The sequence below is a fragment of the Opisthocomus hoazin genome, chromosome 6 (genome assembly GCF_030867145.1).
Source record: "Opisthocomus hoazin isolate bOpiHoa1 chromosome 6, bOpiHoa1.hap1, whole genome shotgun sequence".
Classification (NCBI taxonomy): Eukaryota; Metazoa; Chordata; class Aves; order Opisthocomiformes; family Opisthocomidae; genus Opisthocomus; species Opisthocomus hoazin.
In genome coordinates this window covers 75280642-75304948 of record NC_134419.1, presented here as the reverse complement: position 1 = coordinate 75304948, position 24307 = coordinate 75280642, and the positions used below count along the sequence as shown (strand labels likewise).

The 24307-nt window shown below is 42.8% G+C and overlaps 1 protein-coding gene across 5 annotated transcripts in view; it reads right to left on the bottom strand.

Moving 5' to 3' along the window:
* Positions 1 to 24307, bottom strand: part of TACC2 (transforming acidic coiled-coil containing protein 2) — a 150477-nt gene that overhangs the window by 35486 nt on the left and 90684 nt on the right. For all 5 annotated transcript variants that reach the window (XM_075423865.1, XM_075423867.1, XM_075423866.1 and 2 more), the window contains 2 exons: positions 11296 to 11459; positions 2011 to 3331 (listed from right to left, as the gene is read on the bottom strand). In XM_075423865.1, the coding sequence (XP_075279980.1) occupies positions 2011 to 3331; positions 11296 to 11459 (1485 nt within the window). The remainder of the gene's footprint in view (positions 1 to 2010; positions 3332 to 11295; positions 11460 to 24307) is intronic.

Below are 24307 nucleotides of genomic sequence, written 5' to 3'. Positions count from 1 at the left end.
CTGCTGGGCCAGCGGTTCTTGGGCACTGGACCTCGCGGAGGAGCCATGCCCAGGGCCCTTTTTGTGGAGAGGAGAGACCAAAAACAGGCAGAGAGAAATAAAGCCGCTGCTTCCCCTGGCATCCCCCAACAAGCCTTAGGCTAATTTTCTTCTAGAAAGCATTACGGCTGCACGGTGTATGAATATGCAGATTCTCTTCTTTGTTAGAAACCACTTGCAAAAGTAGGTTACGGGGCTGCGTGAGCAGACACAGAACACAACGCTGTGAAAGCAGTCCCAAGCAAGGGCTGGGAATTCCTGCGATTTCTTGACCTAAGAGCCTGGAAGCTCTGCTCTGGGGTAGTTTCACTTCTTCCACCACGATAAAGACCAGCAGTGAACTGTGTGACTGTAGGACAGGGCCTTCCCGCAATGGGTTCTCCCAAGGACAAAAGTGATTTAGCATACTCTTTGTAAACTCATGTTGCCCCTAAATTAACAGCTTTGGAATTGATTCTAATATCCACAGCAGACAGGTGGACCCAAGAGGATAATACTGGGAGTCTGTCAACTCCACTGCAGCTACTGGGAGACACAAGGAGACTCTGGCTCACTGCAAGTATTAGATTTAATGATCTGATGATATTAAAATTCCCCTCTCTCCCTCTGCACTTCGCCAGTAAGATTCAAATTGCTCCTCTTCTGCAGTCAGACTTTAAGTCTTCTTGTTTTGGGCGAAACCAGTTTGGACTGTAGGCTCAGAAATTCTGTCAGCTTAGTGTGAATCTTAACTCCCACCTAAATTTCCCTGAAATTTCAAACCTCAAAAAGAAGCAACATCAGAACAACTAAATTCAACTCAACTATACAATGGTCTATAGCTTTCCTAAGTCAGAAATGCTCCTAAAAAGAAAAAAAACGCACAAGCTTCCTCAAATCTGGCATGGGAGGTGAATTAGACGTCTAGTGGGCAGCAGGCTGCTCAGGCAAAACCTGAACAATCTCCACCTCACTCCATAAAGGAGGTCATTTTTTGTACTGTTTTACATTAACCATGTCATCTTCAAATTGTCAGGCTTTTGTAATCTGAAGTCACATTTTTGTTAGTATATTGAAACATTTAAGTCATAAAGGGGCATGCAGCGAGGTGCTTTCTTATAGATGCACACAGGATATCAGTTTCAGATAAATGCAGCATAAACTTACTGGTTATCGACTCAAAATAATCATGTCTAAGTGGTTAAGATAACATGCACACCAGCAGCTTAATCATGGAATTAATGCAACCAGCAATGAAATCATTAACCAAGTATCTAAATACAACAAGCTAAAGAATGTATCCCGCAGTTTGTCAGCTGTGTCTAAAAGCTGGGTATTTCCCCAACACGTAGCAGTCTAGAAGATTTTACCCTGTCTGCAGAATTGTAAGCTCTTTCACAGAAAAGAAATTTTTCACATTTTTTGGTCTTGTATTTAAAAATACATATTTCAATCCTGCACTCTTCTGTTTCAGGTTATTTTCTTATAAATATTGTAAGTCGCTGGATAAAAGCATCCTCCTGCTGTGTGCAGTAGGAGATTCGTCATTGCCTTACTATCTCACATCCCACTCTCAAAAACCATGCTTCACAAAATAGTATTCACTGGTGTGAATACTGTGATCATCTTAAACAGTATCAAATTCCCAAGACGAGGTCACAGAAAATTTGGCACAAAATTGACAAAATATGCACTTAAGCAGATTCAAACCTGCACTGAGCCCCAAGACTTCAAAAAAATGCTTGCCAGACCAGTGGCCTAATCTGGCTTGATATAGCCCTGGTTCTCCCCTTGGGTCTGGAAACATCAAGCTGTTGAGGAAGCAGCCTGAAGGAGAGCACGTACAGACCTCCAGCATGAGTCCAGCTGTGGGGCTGCCAACACTCAATGGCATCTTCCTCCCTTCTTTTCAAATATAAACTGGGTGTGACTGAGCTAAGAGGTAGGAATGCGCTGCTTCTATTCTAGAAATATCTGTGCCCTTTAACTTACGTCTTTAGTGGTGTCTTCTTCTTTTTTGCAGGTTTATTCAAGTTGTCTCCTTCAGTTCCATTTGTTTCATTGGCACTGGCTGGTATCTCAAAGGAAGCTGGAGATTTAGAAGGCGAGCTGGCTATCTTAGAAGAAGACTTGAAAGGGTCAATAGAGTCCTCACACATGTCTGGCTCAAAACTGTACGTTTGTTGAGGCAGTTTGGGCGATTCTTGCATTTTTGTACTAGATGAGAACGGGTTAAAATTGGGATCATCCCACTTGTCAATATCAAAAGTGTAAGAGCCTTTTGTGATAGGGATTTCGTTTGGATCAGGCGGTGACTTGGTCGGCGTGGTTGGAGCATTGTCAAGCTTTTCCACTGACTTTTTAGTCTTTGGCCTCCGTAGTGGCATTTTAGCACCAGGCTTTTTACCTGCCTTTTTGGGAGGAAGAGTACTCTCCTGCTGGTCTTCACTCACCCCTTTTTCTTCAGAATAATCAAACTCCAGCCTCACGGCAATGCCTTTGACCGGAGGGTCTTCTTGTCCTCCAGTGTCAGGTGGTGTCACCTCCACAGCCTCTGGGGCCGGTGTAAGAGGTAGTGTTTTCCTACTGGCGGGGGGAGAGTTTTGTACTTTGCCACCTCCCGTGCCAAATGCACTAATCCCTTCAAAACCGTCGGGATCCAAAGGGTAGGATCCTTCAGGCACAGGCAGGGCCTCCTGTTTCTCAGCAGAGATTTTAGAAGGTTCAGTACATTCGGGCTTTACTGAGTCAGCCTTTGCTTCAGATAGTTTTTTATCCTCACCTGGGGCACAAGCTGCTTGGCCACAGTCAGACGGTTCTTGTGGTGTTTCCTTCACCGGTGGAGCATCCAGAGATTTTTTTGCTGGCTGCTTCTTCTTTAAGGAAGCTGGTCTGGATTTCTTTGTTCTCTTGAGGGTACTAGAAGCACTACTTGAACCAGTACCATATGCATCTGCTGACGGCGCTAACGTCTCACTGTTGCCAAGATAAGATGCTCCATCAAAATCACTAGCTTGCAAGCTCAGAGAGCGAGACAACGTAGATTTGGAAACTGGGACTGAATCAGTAGATTTTCTTCGAACATTTGCTTTGGGGTCACGACTCTTCGATTCTGGAGAGCTCGGTCCTAAGGCATGGAGAGAATCAACCAGCTCAATGTTATCAAAGTCCAAGTTGTAAGTTCCACTGCTGGCTATTGGCTTGTCCTCATCGAAGACGGTGGAAAAAGAATGGGAAGGGGGACGGAAAGGGCTTTCTTCAGCTGATTCACTGTGTGACACATCAGTTACGGGGATAGTTTCTGAACATAATGCTGTGGGAACAAACAGAAAACTCAGTGAATTTTAAACTAATTTTTAAAACTGGAGCTTAATAAATTTTGCTATAATCTAATATTATTACAAGTAAAAAAAAATAAAAGGTTAAAATCATACAAATGGACTAAGCAATGATTGAAGGACATACAAACTAAACTGACATTTCCAATATATGAACTAGATTAGGGGAAAAAAAAAGTTCTGTTCTCCCCAGACAAGGATTCAAGGCAAGTTTCATGAAAACACAAAATATGCATTTGCCATAGCCTCTAGAGCATCTCTTCTAAACTATCACTTAGTTAACGAGATGGATATTACCATAACATACTAAATATGCCAAATACCAGAAAATCTGAACATCAAGCACTTTGTTACTCACATTTTCTACGATTATAAAATGAATTCATAGAATTGTGTCAGAGCTCTTATGCAGTACATTCCCTGTAAATGGACTGGTGCTTCAGCGATTACATGTTGATCTTAAATTTTGTTTCCCATGTGCCATTTTTATCAGTCTCCCAGAGGAACATGGCTTCCTCTCCACAACCCATCAGCGCTGCTCCTCTCTCTGCTGCAAGCAGTCAATACTTTGACCTCATAATTCCAAGTTTATAATGAGACAGGAATCACGGAGAATTTCATATGAAATAAATTATGGTAAAGGTAAGAATATTAGTCAATTAGAGTACTGTACAAATATTCTCAGTTGAAAATCTTCCTTAAAAAAGACTGCTAGAAGATCCCTACAAATTATTTAAAACAGATATCTCAAAGTGTAGTTCTAACTCATTAATGACAAGAAAATTTTATAGAGAGAATTATATCCTAAAACTGCTAACTCGAGCAGCTTTTCACTGTAATTAAAGATTTTCTTATTGAACAGAATCCTAAAAAGATTTCTAGAAGTCTCTTGATTTGGGATATAACAACTGTATTGGACAAAGTAGAAAAATATTCAGTACTTGTCGAAAAGAGAGAAATATATAGGTAGGAGAGGATTAAGGTGATGGTCCTTTCTGCCTTCCAGCTCACTAAAGTTCATGACATCTCTGTCTGTGTGTGCGTGTCCCAGCCAGGGTATCAGAGACCTGGGAAATCCCTCTCCAGCTCACCGTTCAAGCTGGACTAAGCCAGCCAGTCTGCGCTCTCCACGTACTGGAGCAAAACACCCCAGAGCTTCCTATTGAAGCGATACAGCATTCTTCATGCTGTTGATTTTTTAAATTATGCCATTATAAAGAAAAACAGTCAAACAAAATTGAATGCTTTTTTCATCCTTAAATGACTTCAGAGAAATTTCTAGACATCTTTTTCATTCCAATCTTGACATGTTTTGCAAAGTAATTCCCATTTTGCTCAGCTACATTCATTAACGTTGTTCATAAAAGTAATATAGACAATAATTGCTTTTAATCAGAAGCTATGAATGGATTAAGAACAGAAAAACACATTTGCCTTTGTTTCAGAGGAAATTCTATGTCTGCCTACAGATTACAAGAATTATTATTTATGGATGTAGAGGACAGAAAGGATTTAAGGAAATTGGCCACATTTCCCAGAGCAGTACCTTCACATGGCACTGCGTATTTCCAGGGATTGTCAAAGGAATGACAGCCACACCGTTTCTCTTTTAGGAACATGGAAATTTACTGAGTTACATCAATTAAAATAATATTTTAATGTGGTTTTCTGCTAAATGAATGCTAATAACGTGGCAGTACTTCAGGACAATTTATTTTTTTACTTAATCTCCACTTGGTCAGGCTTGGTTTCAGCCTGGCCGAGTGGTCGTTAATTAGCTGAGCTGGTGCTCACTTCACTGGGACTTTGGTTAAGGGGACTCCAAGAGTGCCATAAAACTCCAGTATGAGACTGATCCGTGCATTTTGCACTGAAAAGGGAATGGAAGACTCTTAACGGGAATACAGTACAATAAACACTGGCACCACTCTGGTATGTCAGCGGAGTACAAATGTAGGTCAGCACGAAACAAAACAGGGATGTGAACAAGAAATCTTCTGCAATTATGTGTTGTTTTCATTCCAGCGTGCGCCAAAGGCCTCAACAGGATTGAGGCCCCTTGTTCAAAGTCAGTACAAACATGGATTTAAAAAAAAAAACAACCCAAAGAAACAAAAAACAAACGCCAATGCCCTGCAGGACTTGGACTGCAAATAACAGGCGTGGTGGAGCTGAGGTTAGGGACGCATCACAGCAGCTAAGAGAACGTAGAAGGCTTTCCAGCTGCCCAGAGCAAAGCAGCATTCAAATCCGATGTGCTCCACATCGTGCAGAGCTTCCATCTTCTGTGATGGCTTATTTCAGTTATAACTTCCTCCTAATCAAATCCTTTACTTAAAGAGTACAGATCTGTGCAGAACACTGCTCCACTCACTACTGTGACATTTTTATTGTTTCTTTATGAAAGAATATGTAAAACCATCTCAGAAAACACGGCTTTTGGTAGAACTGAACTGCTGCTGTTTGACTCTTCTGGCATTACAACAGAACTGGCTCAGTACTCGTAACAGTAGAAATGCTGGAGAGGAAAATATGAATGATACTCACTATTGCAAAACAACATAGCTTTCTTTATTACTACAAAGAGAGATGAAGACCATTCTTTCCTGACATTAACAGCCTGCTCAGTGAGCAGTGCCATTTGTCCTTTCACATCACAGAATTCAGCAAATCAGTATTACTAATTACAGTATTTTCTTAAAGTGCAGTTTGATCGCAAAAGAACATCCTGTGACACAAGCTATGAAAATTAGGGCAGGACTTGCCCGAGAGAGTGGCCAGGACAAGGCTTTAATGAAGATTTTCATCTTTTATTGGCCCTGACAGTCACCCACAATTTATACGGGCTGCCCACCGGTAGATATCAAGTTTTAGAAAGCATTCCAAGAACACGAGCGACAGCAGGGAAACGTACATCGCCATAAAAACCAGGCAAAAACCCCTCTCATTTCATTCCTTACAAAAGAAGGTCCAAGTTCCGCTCCTTCCACAAAGAAATTTCTCTGATTTCAGAGAAATTTTGCCTGGATCAGGTATGAAAAACAAAAACGATCCCCAAACCCAAAACAGCAACAAAAGACCCCAGACTTCTCGTGTCCAGACGATGAGAGCTCTCAATGAGAGCTGCACCACGTGTTTAACGCTTGGCATTTTCACCTGTCACCTATTATGGCAGAAGCAGAAGTTGCTAGGAAGATATTATCAGACTGTTTGCATTAATAAACAATACAAATTTGTGTTGTTAGTATCAACAAGAAGGAATCTAAAAAAATTAAAATACTTTTCTAGTCAACTACAGAAATCTTTTTCCTGTATGTTATAAACACCTGGGTTTTGACAGCACTTCAGATGCCCGTAAAGCTTCGATGTCCCACAACAACGGCAAGGCAGACACACAGCTCACTTCACTCAGCCTTTTTTAAATAAAGGTCCATAAATGGTCTGAACAGTAACAAATCCCGTGCATATGCTCTGAACTGTCCATCGATGAGGATATAACATAATTACCACATTGCTACCTCTGCTTTATACTGAATATGAAAAGAGAGGAGGCATTCATAGGTTTAGAGCAGGACTGGTGTCAGAATTTACATCTGACAGTTTATCTTTTTACAGCCTTAGGAAGGAAATGCAGAGACCCAGTGGCAGTAGCTGCACCAGGAGCTACAGAAGTACCCAAAGCAAGGGCAGACTCATTTTGAAGAGAAGGCTCCGCGGTGATCTTATAGCAGCCTGCCAGTACCTGAAGGGGCCTACAGCAAGGATGGAGAGGGGCTTTTCACAAGAGTGTGTAGTGATAGGACAAGGGGGATTTGCTCTAAACTAAAAGAGGGCAGATTTACATGAGATATTAGGAAGAAATTCTTCCCCATGAGGGTGGTGAAACACTGGCCCAAGTTGCCCAGAGAAGCTGTGGCTGCCCCCTCCCTGGCAGTGTTCAAGGCCAGGTTGGACGGAGCTCTGAGCAACCTGGGCTGGTGGAAGATGTCCCTGCTCACAGCAGGGGGTTTGGAACCAGATGAGCTTTAAGGTCCCTTCCAACTCAAACCATTCTATGATTCTATGATTCATTTCATTTTGCTGCAGCCTCGCTGTTGTCTTCCTCACCTGCAGAGCTCTCCGTGCCTTCCCCACTCCGAGTGCTGTGGTACCGGCGGGCCAGGATGCGGCAGCCAGGGCATCCCCTACCCCAGCACAGGTCCTGCCCTCACCTGGGACGGGCTCACAGAAGGAAAGACTCCCAAAAGCTTTGAAGGCAACTTCAGACTTGTTTTAAAGATATTTCAAAGAAGCTGATGAAATATCTGCACCAGCTATGAGCTCACTGAATCTACATCTGACCTATTTCTTTATGAATAATGAAAACATATTAAGAGGTTAGAACATATAAAGTAATTCTTGCTATTTTTACATATTTTTCCCCTTTAAATTACAAAAAAAATCTAGCAGTGGAGCTGTGCTGCACGCTAGGACAGTCGAGCATTTTCTTCTTTGTTGAAGTATCTCTAAAACAGGGGGAAATCCAATGGGCTGAAAATAGAAAGCCATAACACTGCAGAGCTGGAAACAAAACGAAACACTATTTTGAAAGGCTTAGAAAAAAAATTTAGCCAGATCTAATAAATCAAATAAGGAAGAAATGAAATTCTAATTCTGTTTTATAGAGAAAAACAAAGAGAAACTCTTGGAAAATGCATACAGCATGCACTCACATACTCCATCATGACGAAATAACTCAGGAGACAAGTACTCTCCGCCTAGAGCATATAGGAATTGGAATTATCTAATACTAGAAATTTTAAAACACAGTTTATTTCAAGTTCCTGCTTGTTATGAGAAGCCTTTGAAGTTATTAAATCAATTAGTAATGCTATTTTAAAAATTACTTTAAAAATAATTTTGCCATTTATTCTGAGAGAAAACTTTGAACTCTGGACGTAAGGTTTATTTTCAATTTTTCTGTGTTAGGCTTCAAGAGGAAAAACACTGAAGAAGAATGTTTTCCATTCCAAAAATTTGGTTTGTTTTTGTCTGGGTCATGATGTCTGTACTGGAAAGCCTGACCTCGATTTCCCTGGCACAAGAAGGACCTGAATATAGGTCTCCTCTATCCTGGCTGGCAGGCTGTAATGCATGGAGAGGAGCCCAGCTCTCACATCTCTGCTGTGTATATAATCTGAATTCATTAATTAACTGAGGTAGGTGGGTGGGGGGGGGGGATGTGGCAGAAGAAATGCCCCTGCCTAGGCAGGAATTCCTGGCCAAAAATAGGGGGTACTTGGGAGAAAGGGCTTGGGGCACTTTCTGCTGCTCAGATGGCTGGAGCAAGAGGACACTGCTATGAGAAGCTGATGAGACAGACAACAACGATTTAAAATGCTAGCAAAACAATAATAAAAAAGCATAATAAAAAGCGCCCTCAAAGTCATTTACCTCGAGAGTATAACCCACTTTCCCCACAACCACCAAAGTATTTATGGAGGAGCGGAAGCGCTCATTAGGGGGGTTCAGAGGTAGTTTCTGAGCGTGCTCTGTTACTCCTCTTCCCCTCCAGACTCACCTGCAGACTGACTCCCCTCTTCTGCTCTACCGCTGATGGACTGGAGCCATGTGGCAGGTTTCACCCCACCAGGAGCTGGCACAAACCCAGGAGTCTAGTTATATTTCACTTTCATCATATTTATTAAGCTAGCGCTGAAGTCAACCTAATTAAAACCTCTCCTCTTGGCTTTCTAGCAGTGGGGTCCAGCTGTTGCACTAATGATACCATGCAGCACAACTGCAGCCGTCTGCAGAAGTAATTATTGTCAGATACAGATGAAATAATCCTTTAAACACTTACTATGCTTCCTCCTTCCATCCAAACACACGCTCTGTCACCAACCTCATGTGGAAGACAAAGCCATGCAGCTGGTGAACCAGCAACCCAGCTGGTTGTCACTGCCTCTCCCTGTGTATGTGCCAGGCTCTCCGGTTGCCCATATTCCTTACTCCTCTTTTATTGAAACCTATTTATTTAGCTGTATGGTACCAACGAGGAACTCTGCTTCAACTGCCCATAACCCCCGAGGAAGAGACTCACTCTCTTTGTGTGCAGCCACATCCATAACGTATGAGGTAAGTAAACTACAAGGTAACTTTTACTCAAGTGGTTTATGAAGCACGAAACGTTCAGCTGTTCACATTTCTGAAGAAGCGTGCGAACACCTAAGCTATAGCTTTAGTATTATTCATTTCTTCTGAAGATTTCCAAAACAAATTAATGCTTTGTGTCGCCCTCCTACATGTGAATTTTTGCTGCATTACACATCTTCCTTCCCTCAGATAAATTACCCCGTTGTATAACTGCATTTTGCATAATTTTGGAATGCTGAACACAGCTCTGTTAGTTTGTGGTAACTTGCCTCCCATGGACAGATCTTATTTGCAAATGAAATGTTTTCATCTCTGCCGTCCAATGGCCTTCAATATCGTTCACACTGGCTATGAATAGATATTCAGTTTCCAACCTTTCTGCAGAAATATCTGAAAGTAAGTCAGGGGAGATCTGGGATGCAGGGAGACAAGAATCACGTGTGCCAGGGAAGCACATGTGTAATTAAGGGTCTGAAGATACTCTACAGCAGTAATTAAAAACACACTCCAACCCTGTTTAGCATATGCGTTCTTTTGTTCTCCCAGTGCTTATTTTGTAATCACTAGATTGCAAAAGATTAGAAAGAGGAAAGAAGATGGAGAATGAGTAACGTTTGCTGCAATGAAGAGGGAACTGTAACAGCAGAAAGCAAAGTGTCAGGACGCCTCACTATTTCATTTTTAGTTTCTGGAATCAGTTTGTTGAACATCTTTCTAGCTTACTATAAACATGTATCATAAATCATGATTTTAAACAACATTCCTTAATGCCTAAGTCCCAGAAATGCGTGAGGTGGCGCAAGACATTTGCAAGACTTATTTGTCACTTTCCCAAAGGTTTAAATCAAAGCTTGACAGCCTTCCTAACACACCCACCAGCCATGGACATTGCCTTTGCCCACTGCTAAACACACCCACCGCTGCCGTGGAAATGGAAGGTTTCAAACTCTGCCTGGCAATGCTACACATCTTTCCAAAGGAAATACAAGTAACTTCAGTCTGCTTAGAGTAAAATCACCTTTACACAATTTAGCCAGGTGATCCAGATGACTTGACTTTCAGATGGGAAAAAAGACAGCATAATGGGGAATTCAGTGTTAAGCAGCTGAGCTGTCATCTGACAGCCCAAACAAAGCTATCTGGGGCTAACAGAGCACTTTCTACTCCCTCATATTCCATTACTCAATTTGAAGAACAAAGAACACTTTTTTTGGGGAAAGGATTTCTTTGGGTTTTTTTAAACATGACATTCCTTTTCAAAGGTTACTTTCCCAGTATGTACCAATTTTTAAGTATGTGTATTATACACACATTCAGACATACTCCCATGTTCCTCCTATAAAGCTAATATAAATATTTCTATTATTCTAATGGGCTTTTTGTTCACCTTCTGTTTCAGGTGACAATACATTTGAAAAAAACGTTGTGTTAATCGTCACAGTTAATGGTGCTCACCCAGGTACCTGCATCTGTATCTGATACCTCCTTTTGCTGCTCATCTGACTCTACAAGATTCTACAATTCTGAGAATAGGGAATTAAGTTTGATTCAAAAGGAAGAAGGGTTTATCTAGAAAGTTCCTCTTTTCTTTATTATTTATCAAATGCTATGGACAGATTCTCCAATACCGTATTCCAGGAGGCAACAGGGATTTTCCTTCCAGCACGGATAATGCCCAGCATGCACTAACTAATCTTCCAGAAGACATTTTATTAGCATCAGTTCCTTGCCTGTGCTTACACAAACACCGCCCTGCAGCTTTACCTTCCTCAGTAACGCATCCCACTCATTACATGCTTGTTACCTGTGTCTTCCAAGGGCAGCTGGGGTTTTATTTCTTGTTCTGTTATGTCTGCTACAACTGCTGCTGCCGCCGCCGCTTCAGGGGGTGGCTGCGGAGGCGAAGGTGGTGCCTTTACTGGTGTGGTGGACTCTGGGGTCTCAAATGCTTCTTCAGAGTCAGAGCTCCTGGGGAAAATCAAACGAGAGACTAATGAGCAGAGTGAAGATTCATGTTTGCAGGTCTACTTGGAAAGAAATGCAGGGCTTTCTGAGCCGATGGCATTGTCCTCAGCTATCAGGCTACCTCTCGATTTACCAAAGGAGATTTTATATTGCAGTATGTTTTCCAGACCAGAATATCATGGCTATGCTCTTCCCCCTATATAAGTCTTCACGTCACCTAAGACTTCTTAGTGTTACAAAAGCAAACACACTTGGAAACAAATCTGTCCTGTAGATCCTGCTTTCCAGTGATGGTGGCTTGACCACACAGACACCACCGCTGACATCTCTGTGTTAGTCTCAGAAACTGTCCTTAGCACAAGTGTAAATAGACCAATTAAAAAAAAAAAAAAATAGGATCTTCTAAAGAGAATTTCATAGCTTCATCAAAAACCCCATCTAAAATAGCATCAAGTTTCTGTGTGTGCTCCTACAGGTGAGAAAGCAGACACGGAGATGCCTGAGGTGCAGCAAATCTGTGTGCATCCTGCTCACACGGCAATACTACATTCCAATTTTAGCAGGATTTAACCATAGCCCTTTTTGAACAGTAAGCATAAGGGTTTATTACACAAGGTAAGACTACCTGTAAAATGCACCAGGGTCCTGATATTACCGATCATCCTTTCCTAGCACCATGGGCTCACACAGACACAAAAAAGGTAGGGACCGCAATGAGTTGGTGCCAGCCCAGCAAGGGAACAGCAGCACCCAAAATGGCACCACCCAAACGAAATGCAAGCTTGAAAGGCAGCAATGGTACAAAACGATGGGTAACCTAAACATTAAGTGAAGATCTAAACCACACAAGGACACAGCATTTGCTCTTAGAGCAGTACAGCCTTAGGAAACTGTCCTTCCAGGTCTGAAAACTATAGATCTTATTTGTTCTTGAACCAAACTGAGACTAAATTTTAGCTTTAAAAAATTTCATCTCAAAGCCTGTTTTGGGAGCAAGGAATGCAGTAACAATGGTGTCCTATTCAATATGGTCCAAACGTGTTCAATATGCATCCAATAAGCATTTCTGTTGGTCAGATGCAGATTTTTACTGCTGGCCTGTAATAAAGTGAATTGAATATGACAGCGTCCTAAAGGACAGGACTGATTCGCTTACTTCCAGTGATTCTTGGCACGGCTGCAGTCTCCACTGCTCCTCACGGCTGTCCACACCCCGCACGCCAGTGCAACGGGGACAAAATCTGCCGTGAAATTAAAAGCTGTTTCATCCCCCAGAAGCATTCTACAAGCCATCCTGAATCAAGGACTCCTCTCATTTTGTTCAAGTTAAAAGATAGCTCTGAGCTGCCAGATTCTGTTTGGTTTCTCAAAGCTCATGCTTATTTTAAGCAGCTCGATGTCAAGAGAAATACAAGTACAGGATTTGCATTCGATTCCATTTGCCTAAATCTATCGCAGCGTGAAGCCTCCGTCGAGCCGGGGAAGAAAAGACCGCGGTGTCACCCCTGACAGCTTGGGGAGTGCAGCAGACCCGATTCTCCCCGGCTGGCTCTGCAGAATCCCCACGAGAGCTCCCACCTCCTCGCACACCGTCAGGGCGCACGCCACGGCCCAGCGCCGAGCCTGGTCTCCTCACCTCTGCTCCTGCGCAAAGCAAAAGGATTTCCACTAGCTAATTGCTCTGGATGTTTGCATTACTCATGGATTTTTGGAGATTTCTTTTTCCCCTCCCCAAACCTCTGTCACTGCCTGGGTAGTGTGCCTGGCTTTTGATTATATCTATTGCTGCCGCTCCTCGAAATACCTTTTTGTGTCATTGCTTAAAGCATACTCATTCATCACACCCCAGAACAGTCAAGCTGGAAGAGGTAAGCTGCAGCATTTTAAATTATATGCCTTCAAAGATGCACCATGTTTTAAGTTCAAAATATTTTAAGCTTAAGAACAGCTGCGAACAAAGAGCTTCTGTAAATAAAGCTGCACAATAGGTATTCAACAAAATAACGCTTTCTCTTCCGTCCACAGAGCTGGTTCAGGAAACTTTCAAGTTGAAGAATCTAATAGAAATGGAGTTGTGTGATATTTTCCCAGCAGAGAAATGTTTCTTGTGTCATAAAAATAAACCTAGAAAGTTATTATCTAAACCAACAAAATGAAAGGTAATTCATTGTTCCTAGGCTTTCACATAATTCTGTGTTGCACTGTAATTAATTAATGCTTTACTCTCTTCATTTCAAACCCAAAGTGTTGGTCTGTAATAATGAAAGAGCAACGGTTGCCCTTTTTTCCAAACTGTCTGTATAGCACATGTAACGTATGCTGTAAACATAGACATATGTAATATAACTGAAATTGTAAAAAACTCTATGTTCCTGTCCCACCTCTATTTGTAACTGCTTTGTAAAAACTGGCTTGATGCAGCAGTCCTGTGTCCTCCTTCTTTAAATGATGGAGAGACTCTGTGCATATTTATTTCCCTTTTAAATGAGCTACTTTTGTTTACTCGGTCTCTTCCTTGGGTCGGGTGGGCATAAGCATTTGAAGCAAAGAGAAAGGTCTGTTCTGTTTTGTTCAATGTACGAGATTTCACACTGGAGAACCTCCTGAGTCCGTGGACAGACAGGTTGTGGCACCTGAACTCCAGCACACAGCTTCATTTTGCTAATATTTAATAATCCCTCAAAGATTCTGATGCAATACTCCTAATTTTCAGCTGCACCCCTCCATAAGCAGCAGTGTAATCAAGTAAAAACTATCATCTTAACCATAATTCAAATACTGCTGAGTTTGTTATGAGATGCAGTCGTGCTGGCAAAATACAGTATTTAACAAAGAAATATGAAGGGAAGCTGAATACCAGAAAAACGTTCTTTGTCATAGCCTGGGATCTGGGAGGGAGCGTAAATCCTGGAAGCACATACCAGGACTACGCTCCAAGGTCTACATTGCATATATCCAGGAAAAATGAGATCCTGTGTTCAGTTTTACTAAATGAAAATACGGATAGTCTCTCTTGAGTAGGATATTTTTAAGACTACAGTCCTACTTTCAAACTGTAAGAAAAGATTTTCCCAGAACAACAGGATTTCCTGTGAAAAGGAAATTACAGATTTCAGCCAGTTCTATTCATAACGCCTTTTCTCTGAAAAATACATGGAATACACAGGAAGAAAATAATGCTGCCGTGAGGTTCACAGTGTAAAACCGATTGCCAAACTGTGATATGCCGTGAGAATCGACACCAATTCAAAGCTGCACAAGGAGCAGCCACCACGAATCCAGCTGTGGGCAGGCTCTCACGAAAGGTGAGATATCTATATCCTGTCATCTAGGATACATCCTGTCATTTAGAATATTATTCCGAAGATCCAGCCAAGGATGAAGCAGGGTAAGATGGGACGCATGGGTTTTAGAGACGAAGAACCCATTTTCTGGCCCCAGCTCACAACGTGGTGGAGATGGGACATACAAGTGCAGTGTCCGCGTCTGCAGGACCAGCTTGTGGGGCAGCGGGGATGTCAAGGCTGCAGAAGGAACATACACTCATGTGCCCTTTTATGCCAGCTTGGGAAATGTGCAGAAGCTTGCCTTGATAGCATATTTCATATCTTTTCATCTGTAGCCTTTGGTTTTCTTATGTAATGGGCAAAAAACATATAGATTGTAGAAGATACAAAATGATTAGATGATAGTAACAAAATGACTACAAATATTATTCTAGTCCCTCTCTTTCATCTCTCTTCTTGAAAGATACCAATAAACAGTAAATGTAACACACAGAGATGAGGGAGAGAAGCAGGGGAGAACCAAGACATGCAAGAATGCTACTGGACCAGTATAACCCTGGCAGCGCTGCATTGGCTTGTGGAGCTGGAGCACTCCCACTCGCATCTGGAAACTTGGAGGTCTTGCCCAGCCCGTTACACAAATCTCCGGAGGAAATACTGAAGGCAGTCACTAGGGTTGACTTCCCTTCTTCACCTCTGGCCTTGCGGAAATCCAGCCTCATAAGTTACATTACCTTTTTTTTGTAAACCACGGATGCTTATAATTTTAAGTCCTCCCTGATTTCAGAATGAAAAATTGCCGTTTTGTCACCGTAGCTGGAAAGCACTCAGTAAGCCAGAATGAGATTTCTTCGTTCCACTGCCTCTCCTCACCATTTGCCCTCTCCAGGGATGACAGCCACTGAGGTGAGGTCATCCCAGTTGTCACTCGGAAACTCGATTCATGAGAAGGTAGTTTGCAACAGAGCTGTGACCTTCAGCTTTGTCGGGAACCCTGCCATCTGTCTTGGGTTCTTCTAATATTTGCACTACAGCAGTATAACCAACGCAAATGTGCGCTCTGGTTTCATTCCACAGGAATGAAAGGGATGTAAGATATATAAAAATAAAAACTTAAAAGCAGGGCTTTGACTGGAGGGCTGAGGTCAGCAGCATCACTTCCTATGGAAGGGCACAAGGGAGCAAACCTGGAGCCGGAATGTGCCGAGGGAGCTCCACAGGCTTTTGTAGAGTCAATTCCAGTCAAATCTATCTACGCTAAATAAAAATGCTATAGCCCGCTTCAGAAAAAAAGCCAAAAACACGTCTAACTAACTACTTTATGGAGCACTGATCTACTGGTGTGCACTGTGCACAGTCTGGAGAGGAACGGGCCGGTGATGTTTTGAAGCCAGGAGCTGGAATTGCGTTATCGAGACACACGGCCGGTGCCGGGAGCGGGGAGATGGGATGGAGCCAGAGGAGCTGCTCGCCACCAGCCAGGGCTGTGGAATCACAAGCAACAACATCAAGACCAGCTCCAGGGGGATCTGCTCCATCAGAGCTAAGGTGAACAGCTGCTCTCCACCTGTATTTACATTTGTATATTTTCTTCCAAACTTTGCATTAAGCAAGAAGTATGTTAAATTTGGTCATTAGTGGAATATGTCCCACATTAACTGAGGTCTCTCATTGCTGTCAGCGATATCACTGATGCCCAGCTAGCACTCCATAGACTCATCCTTCTCATTGGTACTCAAAAACACTTCTATCCGCTCAAAACACTTCTAATCCGCTACCTCTATTTGTTTTATTGACATCAGACCAGAGGCGACAAACTCATTCTCACGGTACATTTGGAAATACGATGTACCGGGGGGGAAAAAAAGTCAGGTAATCTTACAACATGCACACAGCAACAGCAAAACCAAACTCCATTGCTCCATTGCCACCCAAGGGCGCTTGGAGGGTAATGAAACAAAAGCAAGGACTCCAGACGTTTACTGGGAAGCTGTGGTTTAAACATTGACCTCTAACTGTAATGCGTGGGACGTCTGGAAACGCACGGAGAAACTGAGGACTGTCTCAGGCGATGAGCAATTCCTAGCTGATCAGTTTTAACCGGCAATAACTTCTAAAGTATTTTCCTGAGATACAGCTGTACTCCCTGAGGGGGAGGAGACAGGAATGGATATTTTGTCTTTTTTTCGGTCTTCTTTTTAGATCCACCCATTCTTCACAACTGGCTAGCGCTGCAGTTCAAGGGGAAATGGCTGCCCAACCACATCCATCACCTCTGGGCCACATAAAACCACAGCCGAGTTGTCCACAGATCCGTTACCCTGGGCCTTAAGAACCAAATAACAAATAAGAGCGCGCAGGGCGCACGCACCTGTGCCCAGGAGGACATCACGCAACGCCCGGTTCCCGAACTGCGGCTCCTGCGCACCAGAGGAGCTCGCAGGGCTCCCGGGCGAGCAGGGCGTCCAAAGGCGTGCGATGGAGGCACCCGAAGCTGCAAACGCTGCAGCGCGGATACATAAGTGCGACCTGTGGCAACACCTAAAGGCAACGCACAGATTCCGTCAGACCTGGCCCGCCAAAGCACCTGTAGCTGCTATATCATAAAGTTAAGGTATGAATTCCACACTGGGGGTATTTACTTAACAATTTCTCACACACCATGAGAGGAATCTAAATCAGAAAAAAAAAGAAAAAAAAAGCAGCAGCAACTTCTTACAATGTCCAATTTCGTATTGAAGATGAATTTTGGTTTTCATCCCCGTAAATCCCACTGGGAGATAAGCTGGAAATAAAGAGGAGGGATGAGTTCTGTATCCTCACCTCCATCGATTTTCAGAGATGATCCTTATAAAACCTGCATGAATAATTCAGGGCTGGTTCACTGCCGAGATCAGCACCAGGGATGCAGGTCTGGCTGTACGCTTCTGAGGCCGACCTGTTCTGCGTGTTACCTCGGCAGGCACACGCACAGCACCGTCGAGAGCCGCACAGACGGACGCATTTGAGAAGACGCTCCGTAACTTTAAGCTTGAGAGTTTCTAAAGCCGGAGAGGCAGGGCACTCAGAGATGCACATTAATCTCGGTCAAAGCTCTTCCACTGTAAACAGTCTGATAAAACCTTTTCAGATTTCCTGGTGTCATTTTCAGTGGTTAAACTGATTTTTCAATATAGTTCTTAAAAAAAATCAAAAACAAATAAACAAGAAAACAAAAAAAGAACACTGAGGCAGGATGTTTCAGCAACACATCTCACCTCAAGCCTGCCTTATCCACTCAGGCTAGGATCTCTTAACGGCACCAACAGCTCCTTGCTGTGGATGTACGCAGAGTCCAGAGAGGAAAAAAAAAAAAGACTGCTGTACTGGTACACATTACATTTGAGGGTTTTATTCTTCTGTTTATATAAAATTCAATAATAGACAATCTCTTCTAATTCATCTTGTGGTATCACTCATATTGTAGTTACACAACTCTGTAATACAGAGATACAGATAATCTTTCATTTTGTTGTGTTTTTTTTTTCTTCAGACTCTTACAAACACAGCTCTGGATCATAATTCAAAATCACCAAGAGAACCCAAACAGTAATTTCCTTCCTTGAGATCAAGTTATCCCTTCAGGCCAGCAGCCATTAGCTGACCCAAGGGCCTACTCACAAGGACCAAGAATATTCCATAGCTACAACAAAAGATCATTTTTTCATCCCAACACTAGGCTAGGATAATATCAAAGATGTGTCAACTTTGTATGCTATCATTTTTGTACAGTATTTGCCTCCTCAGTGACTTCCAGCTAACATGACATTCCACAATAATTAGCTTCTTTTAACGCGATGATTGTTAGCTATGTCATTGTGCACCTACATGTTCTGAATATGAAACTTCCCTACAGATCCTAAATTTTAATACTAAATTTGTACAGCGACATACAGAAAACATAGACACAATGGTAGATTCATCTGGTTATTTTAGGTATTAAATATTAATATTTGGTGTCTGAATCAGTCTACCTATCAAACCTACCATCCAAGGATCTGCTAAATGCATGGTATTAAAAACCAACACAAATACAGGCGTAAACCTCACAAACATGATTTTCCTTCTCTCTAATAAAATACACCATAGAAATGACAGAACTTCCCAGAAGAATTCAACAGTACAGACAGCTCTGAAAACGTTTTGCCCAGCGAAGAGCAAACCCAGTAACCTTAGCCTAGCCTAGCCAAGCTGAAGGGTGGGTGACTTGCGGGGACCACTGAAAGCCACCTGCTTTGCTGCCTCTCCCCCATGGGGAATGTTCTCAGTGCTGGATCTGACACTTGCATGGAGTCAGGAGCCGGGGAGCAACAAAAAGGTCACTTCCATGTCACCAGACTCCATTTAAAAGACCTTTCCTTTAGGGACACATTTCTGACCATTAACTATTAATGGACTTCTCTCCTGCTGTTGGAAGGGTATTTAGTGACAAGAGCATCTATCCTATGATTAAACATATTCACAGCAAACCTATACTGTGAGGAGACAAGCCACAAAACAGGTCACAAGAAGAGGATGCTGAGGGGGAAGCAGTCAGATCACCAACCTTGTCTTCAGCTCATATCCTGTTCCTACGGGCACGACACCATCGCCCCACTGGACCTTCACTACCGATTTGCACACACAAGGTGAGAATCAAGCCTTACAAATAAAATAAAATAAAATAAAATAAAATAAAATAAAATAAAATAAAATAAAATAAAGTTTGGTAGCCCCACAGTAGCCCCAAGAAAACCAGCATGTATTGGTCTCTGCGGGTCTGCTCCAGCAAAATGCAAACTGCCCCAGACTACACCAGATGTCAGTGGGAATTCCCAGCTTTCTAGTGCCGAGTGTGTACAAAGCACGTAGCTCACCTTGCGGGGGAATACATTTGTCTTCTTTGTGACACGTACGGCATATGTACAGAATATGCACCATATGTGTACCAGGAAAGGCGATTACGCCTTGTGCTACTCACCTGCACTGCAACATTGGTGCCAATTTTATAGGTTTCTGACTTGCAAAGTCTGATCATCAAAACAAAACCATACTTTCATCACAGGATTGTTTCAGCTTGAACTATAACGCTGGAGAATAACTTTAGTGTTACTTTATAACACTCATCATTGCTGGCCTATGGATCTTTTCCATTTTTACTTTAAAACTGGATACAGCTCCATGAAAAATAAGCGCAAGTCCAGCTTCTTTAATCACAGCAATTTAAAATAATTTTATGGAAGAAATCTCTGAACTGGGATGAAGTTAATTTCCTAGGTATCTTCATTCTGTATCCTGCTATCTTTCTAATGCATTAAAACCCTAATAAAAACACTATTGTAGGATAGAAAAACACATAGCAATTTTTTAAAAGAGGTTTTTGTGACAGAACATATCCAATCATAGTTGGGAGGTTTAAATAGGAGTTACATTTTGCATTTCTGGAGCAAAAGCAATATTCCACAAAATCATCCACGGTTTCTTCCTCCGCAGAGGTATTTCACCCAACATAAGAGCAGGATAAATGCCACGTGTTCATTTTATGGCCTGAGCTACGACGCGGCAGAGAAGCATCCTTTGCAGTTCTCACTTAAGAATAAAGCTTTTAACAAATAAATCCCATTCCACCGAGACGACAAAGACCTACTTTAGTGCAATGCAATTACACAAGCACTCATATTGACACTGATGTGTGCAGAAAGCAGGGCAGGCACTCCTCTCCAGAGAAGGATTTTAATATTATTTCTGCATAAATATTCCTACAAGACCCACAGAAAACATGGCTCCCCAGAAAAATTATAATCACTATGACATGAAAGGTGACACTTCCTCACCCACAAGTGATGTGTCGTGACAGGCACAAGGTGTAATTCAGAGACACAAGGGAGGAAGATCATCCTGCATCACGCTCAGGAGCGGCCAGAGCCGTTCCCTGGCTTTGTGCAGCCTTCTGCTTCTCCTCCACGCTGCGAGCCCAAGGCTTTAACGTCCTCTGCTGCCCCAGCACATCTCAGACCCTTCAGCTGAAGCGTTAATGATTTACACCAGCGTAAATTTGGTGTGAAAGGGTAAATATGGCTCGGTTACATGCTGCTGCTGCTGCTGTAACTCTACTGAGCGACTTCACTGCTCTTCCGACAACATTCAACCTCCAACGTCAAGTCCTTGGATGACTTAGTGTCTGAGCTGAGACACGAGAATGCAGATTTTCCTTTTTTACATAGACGAGACAACGGAAATAAAACGCCATGGCTTCCCTTTTCAGATCATTATGTGGGACTTTAGCAATTAATACCTTGTGTGTTATCCAAACCACACAGGTCAGTTTGGAAATGTGTCTTCGAGAATAGACTGTGAAAAGAAACTTATGAATCACTTAAATATTAATCACTTACTATAAAAAGGCCAATTTGTCCTCACAGGATGGTTATATTTAGAGAACAGGATTGGAACTGCAGTGGAGGAGAATTAAGGGGCATTATCACCTTAAAAATAATGTTGATTATTGTTTTTTAACCTATTGTATTATAAGCAATCTTCCTACCATAAGTGATATGGGAAGAAGGAATTATTTTTTCCTGCTTTTCTGCTTGTTTGTTCAGCGATTTTGAGAGCATTTTGTGCAAAAGCCAAATTCGCACTCCCCCACCAAAAGCCATTTCCTGCTTTCACACAGCAACCAGAAAGAAATGTCTCAAGCTGTGGGAAGCCACATCTGACGGAGACAAGACTGAGAGATATAACATGGCATGCTTACGGCAGCACTTCAAACTACTTAAATCATTTTTCTAACTGATTAGCAAGAAGTTCACTGTATTGCTTTAAATCATGTTCAATTTTTCCTCTTTATTGCTTCTTCTGAGGTCTAACAGGTTGTGTTTTTCAACACTACTGATACAAATGAATCATGAACTGAACCCCATCCTTTCTGGCCAGCTTGCTTTCCCTTTTATTGGCTTCAGTCTGCATAATGAAAACACCTAGGTTACAGAAACAGGATTTAGGATTGAAGAACTTTTTAATCCCTATGCTCTTTTCATGCAGATGCTTTATTCTCAGAGGAACAACAGGAAAATACCATTTAATTAGAGGTGCTCATCTTCAGACACCACCACAGCAAATATACTGATATGTCCCTAAGTCACCAGAGGCTGCTAAATATCCAACCCCATAAACCTCTTAGGAGGTGAGAAGAAACTAGTAAACATGCAGGATACCCCAATATCCAAGGTAGGAAATACCGACCACATACACAGTTATGATCAGTCAGTACCTAATAATCCCTGCACTTTGTTCACCCTACTAGGTTAGGGACTGGTATTTGAATCAGTAGCTGATGTTTAAGTGTTTAATACCCATGGCAAATCTCTTTCCTCTGCCTTTAGTACCCAGGTCTGAAGTTTTAATCCAGGAGACAACACCCTGTTAACTATCACCCCCTCCGAACGCATCCAGGTGCCCGGGCTCACTGCTATACAGCTTCGTGCAATGGCTTCAGGGGAAAATAATCAATAATTCATCAGGAGCCAGAGCCATAGCTTTGAAATTGCTTTGTTTATTGGAACTACCTTTTAAATGCACAAGGCTTTCCAGAGCTGCAGCTCTGCTCTGCCACACTGCTCAAAGGCAGAATCTGGGGACAAACCAGCAACTGTGAAGTGCAAAGATGAACTATATGACCCCCGTAATCCCTGGGGGGACCAGCTTCTTTTGAGAGGCATAGAGATTCGTGAAAATAGTGAGATGTGGAAATAAGGCTGTGTTCCTGCAATGCTTACAGTCCTTCCTTTCAGACGGGAGATGAGGACTACATGGAGGGTGGAGAAGAGAGGTGGGGAGTCCCTTAGCTCAAAGGGAAAGAGGGGAGAAAAGAGTCCCTCTGCCCCCAGCCCGCTCCACATTCTGCGTATTTTACCCCCGCACGGCCTCTGTAAAGCTGCGCAGAGCTTCGCACAGATCCTCACTGAACCTTACTCCTCTGCTTCAACACGTGAAGCAGCTGCATGGACAGAAACACGGCCAGGAGGCAACAGGAGGACAAAAACCATCTCAGACTCTTGACAACAACAAAAAGATCTCTCACTGGGCTGTAATAATTTCACCTCCTGACTGGGGGGTGGGTGTGAGCCTTCTGCTGCCGCTCCAGCCCGGTGTAGCTCTGGGAGATTGCTCACTGACTTCAGCAGAGCTGCGGCTTTACCTCTCCCACAGGCACCCGGCGTGCTGCTCCAGCTCCCGGCACAACGGAACCATCCCTTTCGGTAGGGGCTGCGTCAGCGCCCAGCTCGGGGAAGCGCCGACTCAGCACGACAGCACGCTGGAAGGAGCCATCCCGGGTCTGCAGCGGCACCTCACCAGCTGGCACCCAGCCCCGCTGCCCACAGCTCTGCGAGGTGAGCAGCCACCGTCCCTTCCCGGGCTCCGCTTCCGAAGGAAACAGTCCCGCTCTTGGGAAGTTAAACAAAAGGGAGTCAGATTCCTTGCTCATCCTCCCCCTCCTTTAGCGACCAAACCCTTTCCCAGCACAGCACTGGACTCATTTCTAATGAGAGCAATGAACTGTCATTAACAAGACTAATAAAGGCAGGTTTCTATGCTGAAGGAAAGCAAAACTTAAAAGCAGGAGTTTACGTGATTCTAACTACTACTAGGTTTCAGCTACAGTCTGGTCTATACATAGCCCTACAAACAAGCTGCTTTTGTCTAGCAAAACTGTATCTTATAAATTTGAACTTAAGGAAAAATGTATCTTGTAAATTTGAACATAATTCTAAGGGATTCTTTCTAATCAAAATCAAATAAACTTGAAATGCAAAGCCCCAGGTTTTCCGAAAGTTTACTTTTCATCCCAAGAGAACCAAGGGCCCCAGTTCTTCCTCTGGGAAGCAAGGGGTTTCCCAAGCACCCATTCACCTCCTTTGTCCATTCTCACAGCAGAGGGAGAAGATCTATAGCAAACAGTACTGTGGGGAAGCAACAAACAGAATTAACAGAGCTCTACAATCACCCTGAGTTCAAATTCAGAATTCAGTTCCCATGCTATGTGTTCAGACAGTCTACACTGCAAACTCCACTTTGGTGGGAGGGATCTTACTATCTCATCTAGCATCACCATCAATGAAGGCTCTCAGGCCAAAATGTGCCTTAAAAGAAACCTTTGAAACCTTAGACTGTGGTGAAAAAAAGAAACTAATTCAATTTTTTTTCCCATTAAGCTGGCTCTCTGGTGCTAATGGGAGCACAAAACATGATATCCAGAGTCAGCTACGAAATTCATGTGGTTGCTTCAGAGCATTTAAGGATTTGAAGGGAAATGACACCTTTTTGTCTTAGAAGATTTTCCATAGTAAAAAATGTATTTGTTTGTTTCTTACACCAAACACGCCCACTTTCTCAAAGAAAATGCCAACTGCATTGAAATCCCAGCTCTAATTAACACTCTGCCCTTTGCCAATGAAAAGCCTGCTTACCTGGACTAAATAAGAAGGTGGTTACATAGCTAAATCCTTACAAAGCACCAGAGATGGATAAGGAAAAGATATCGAA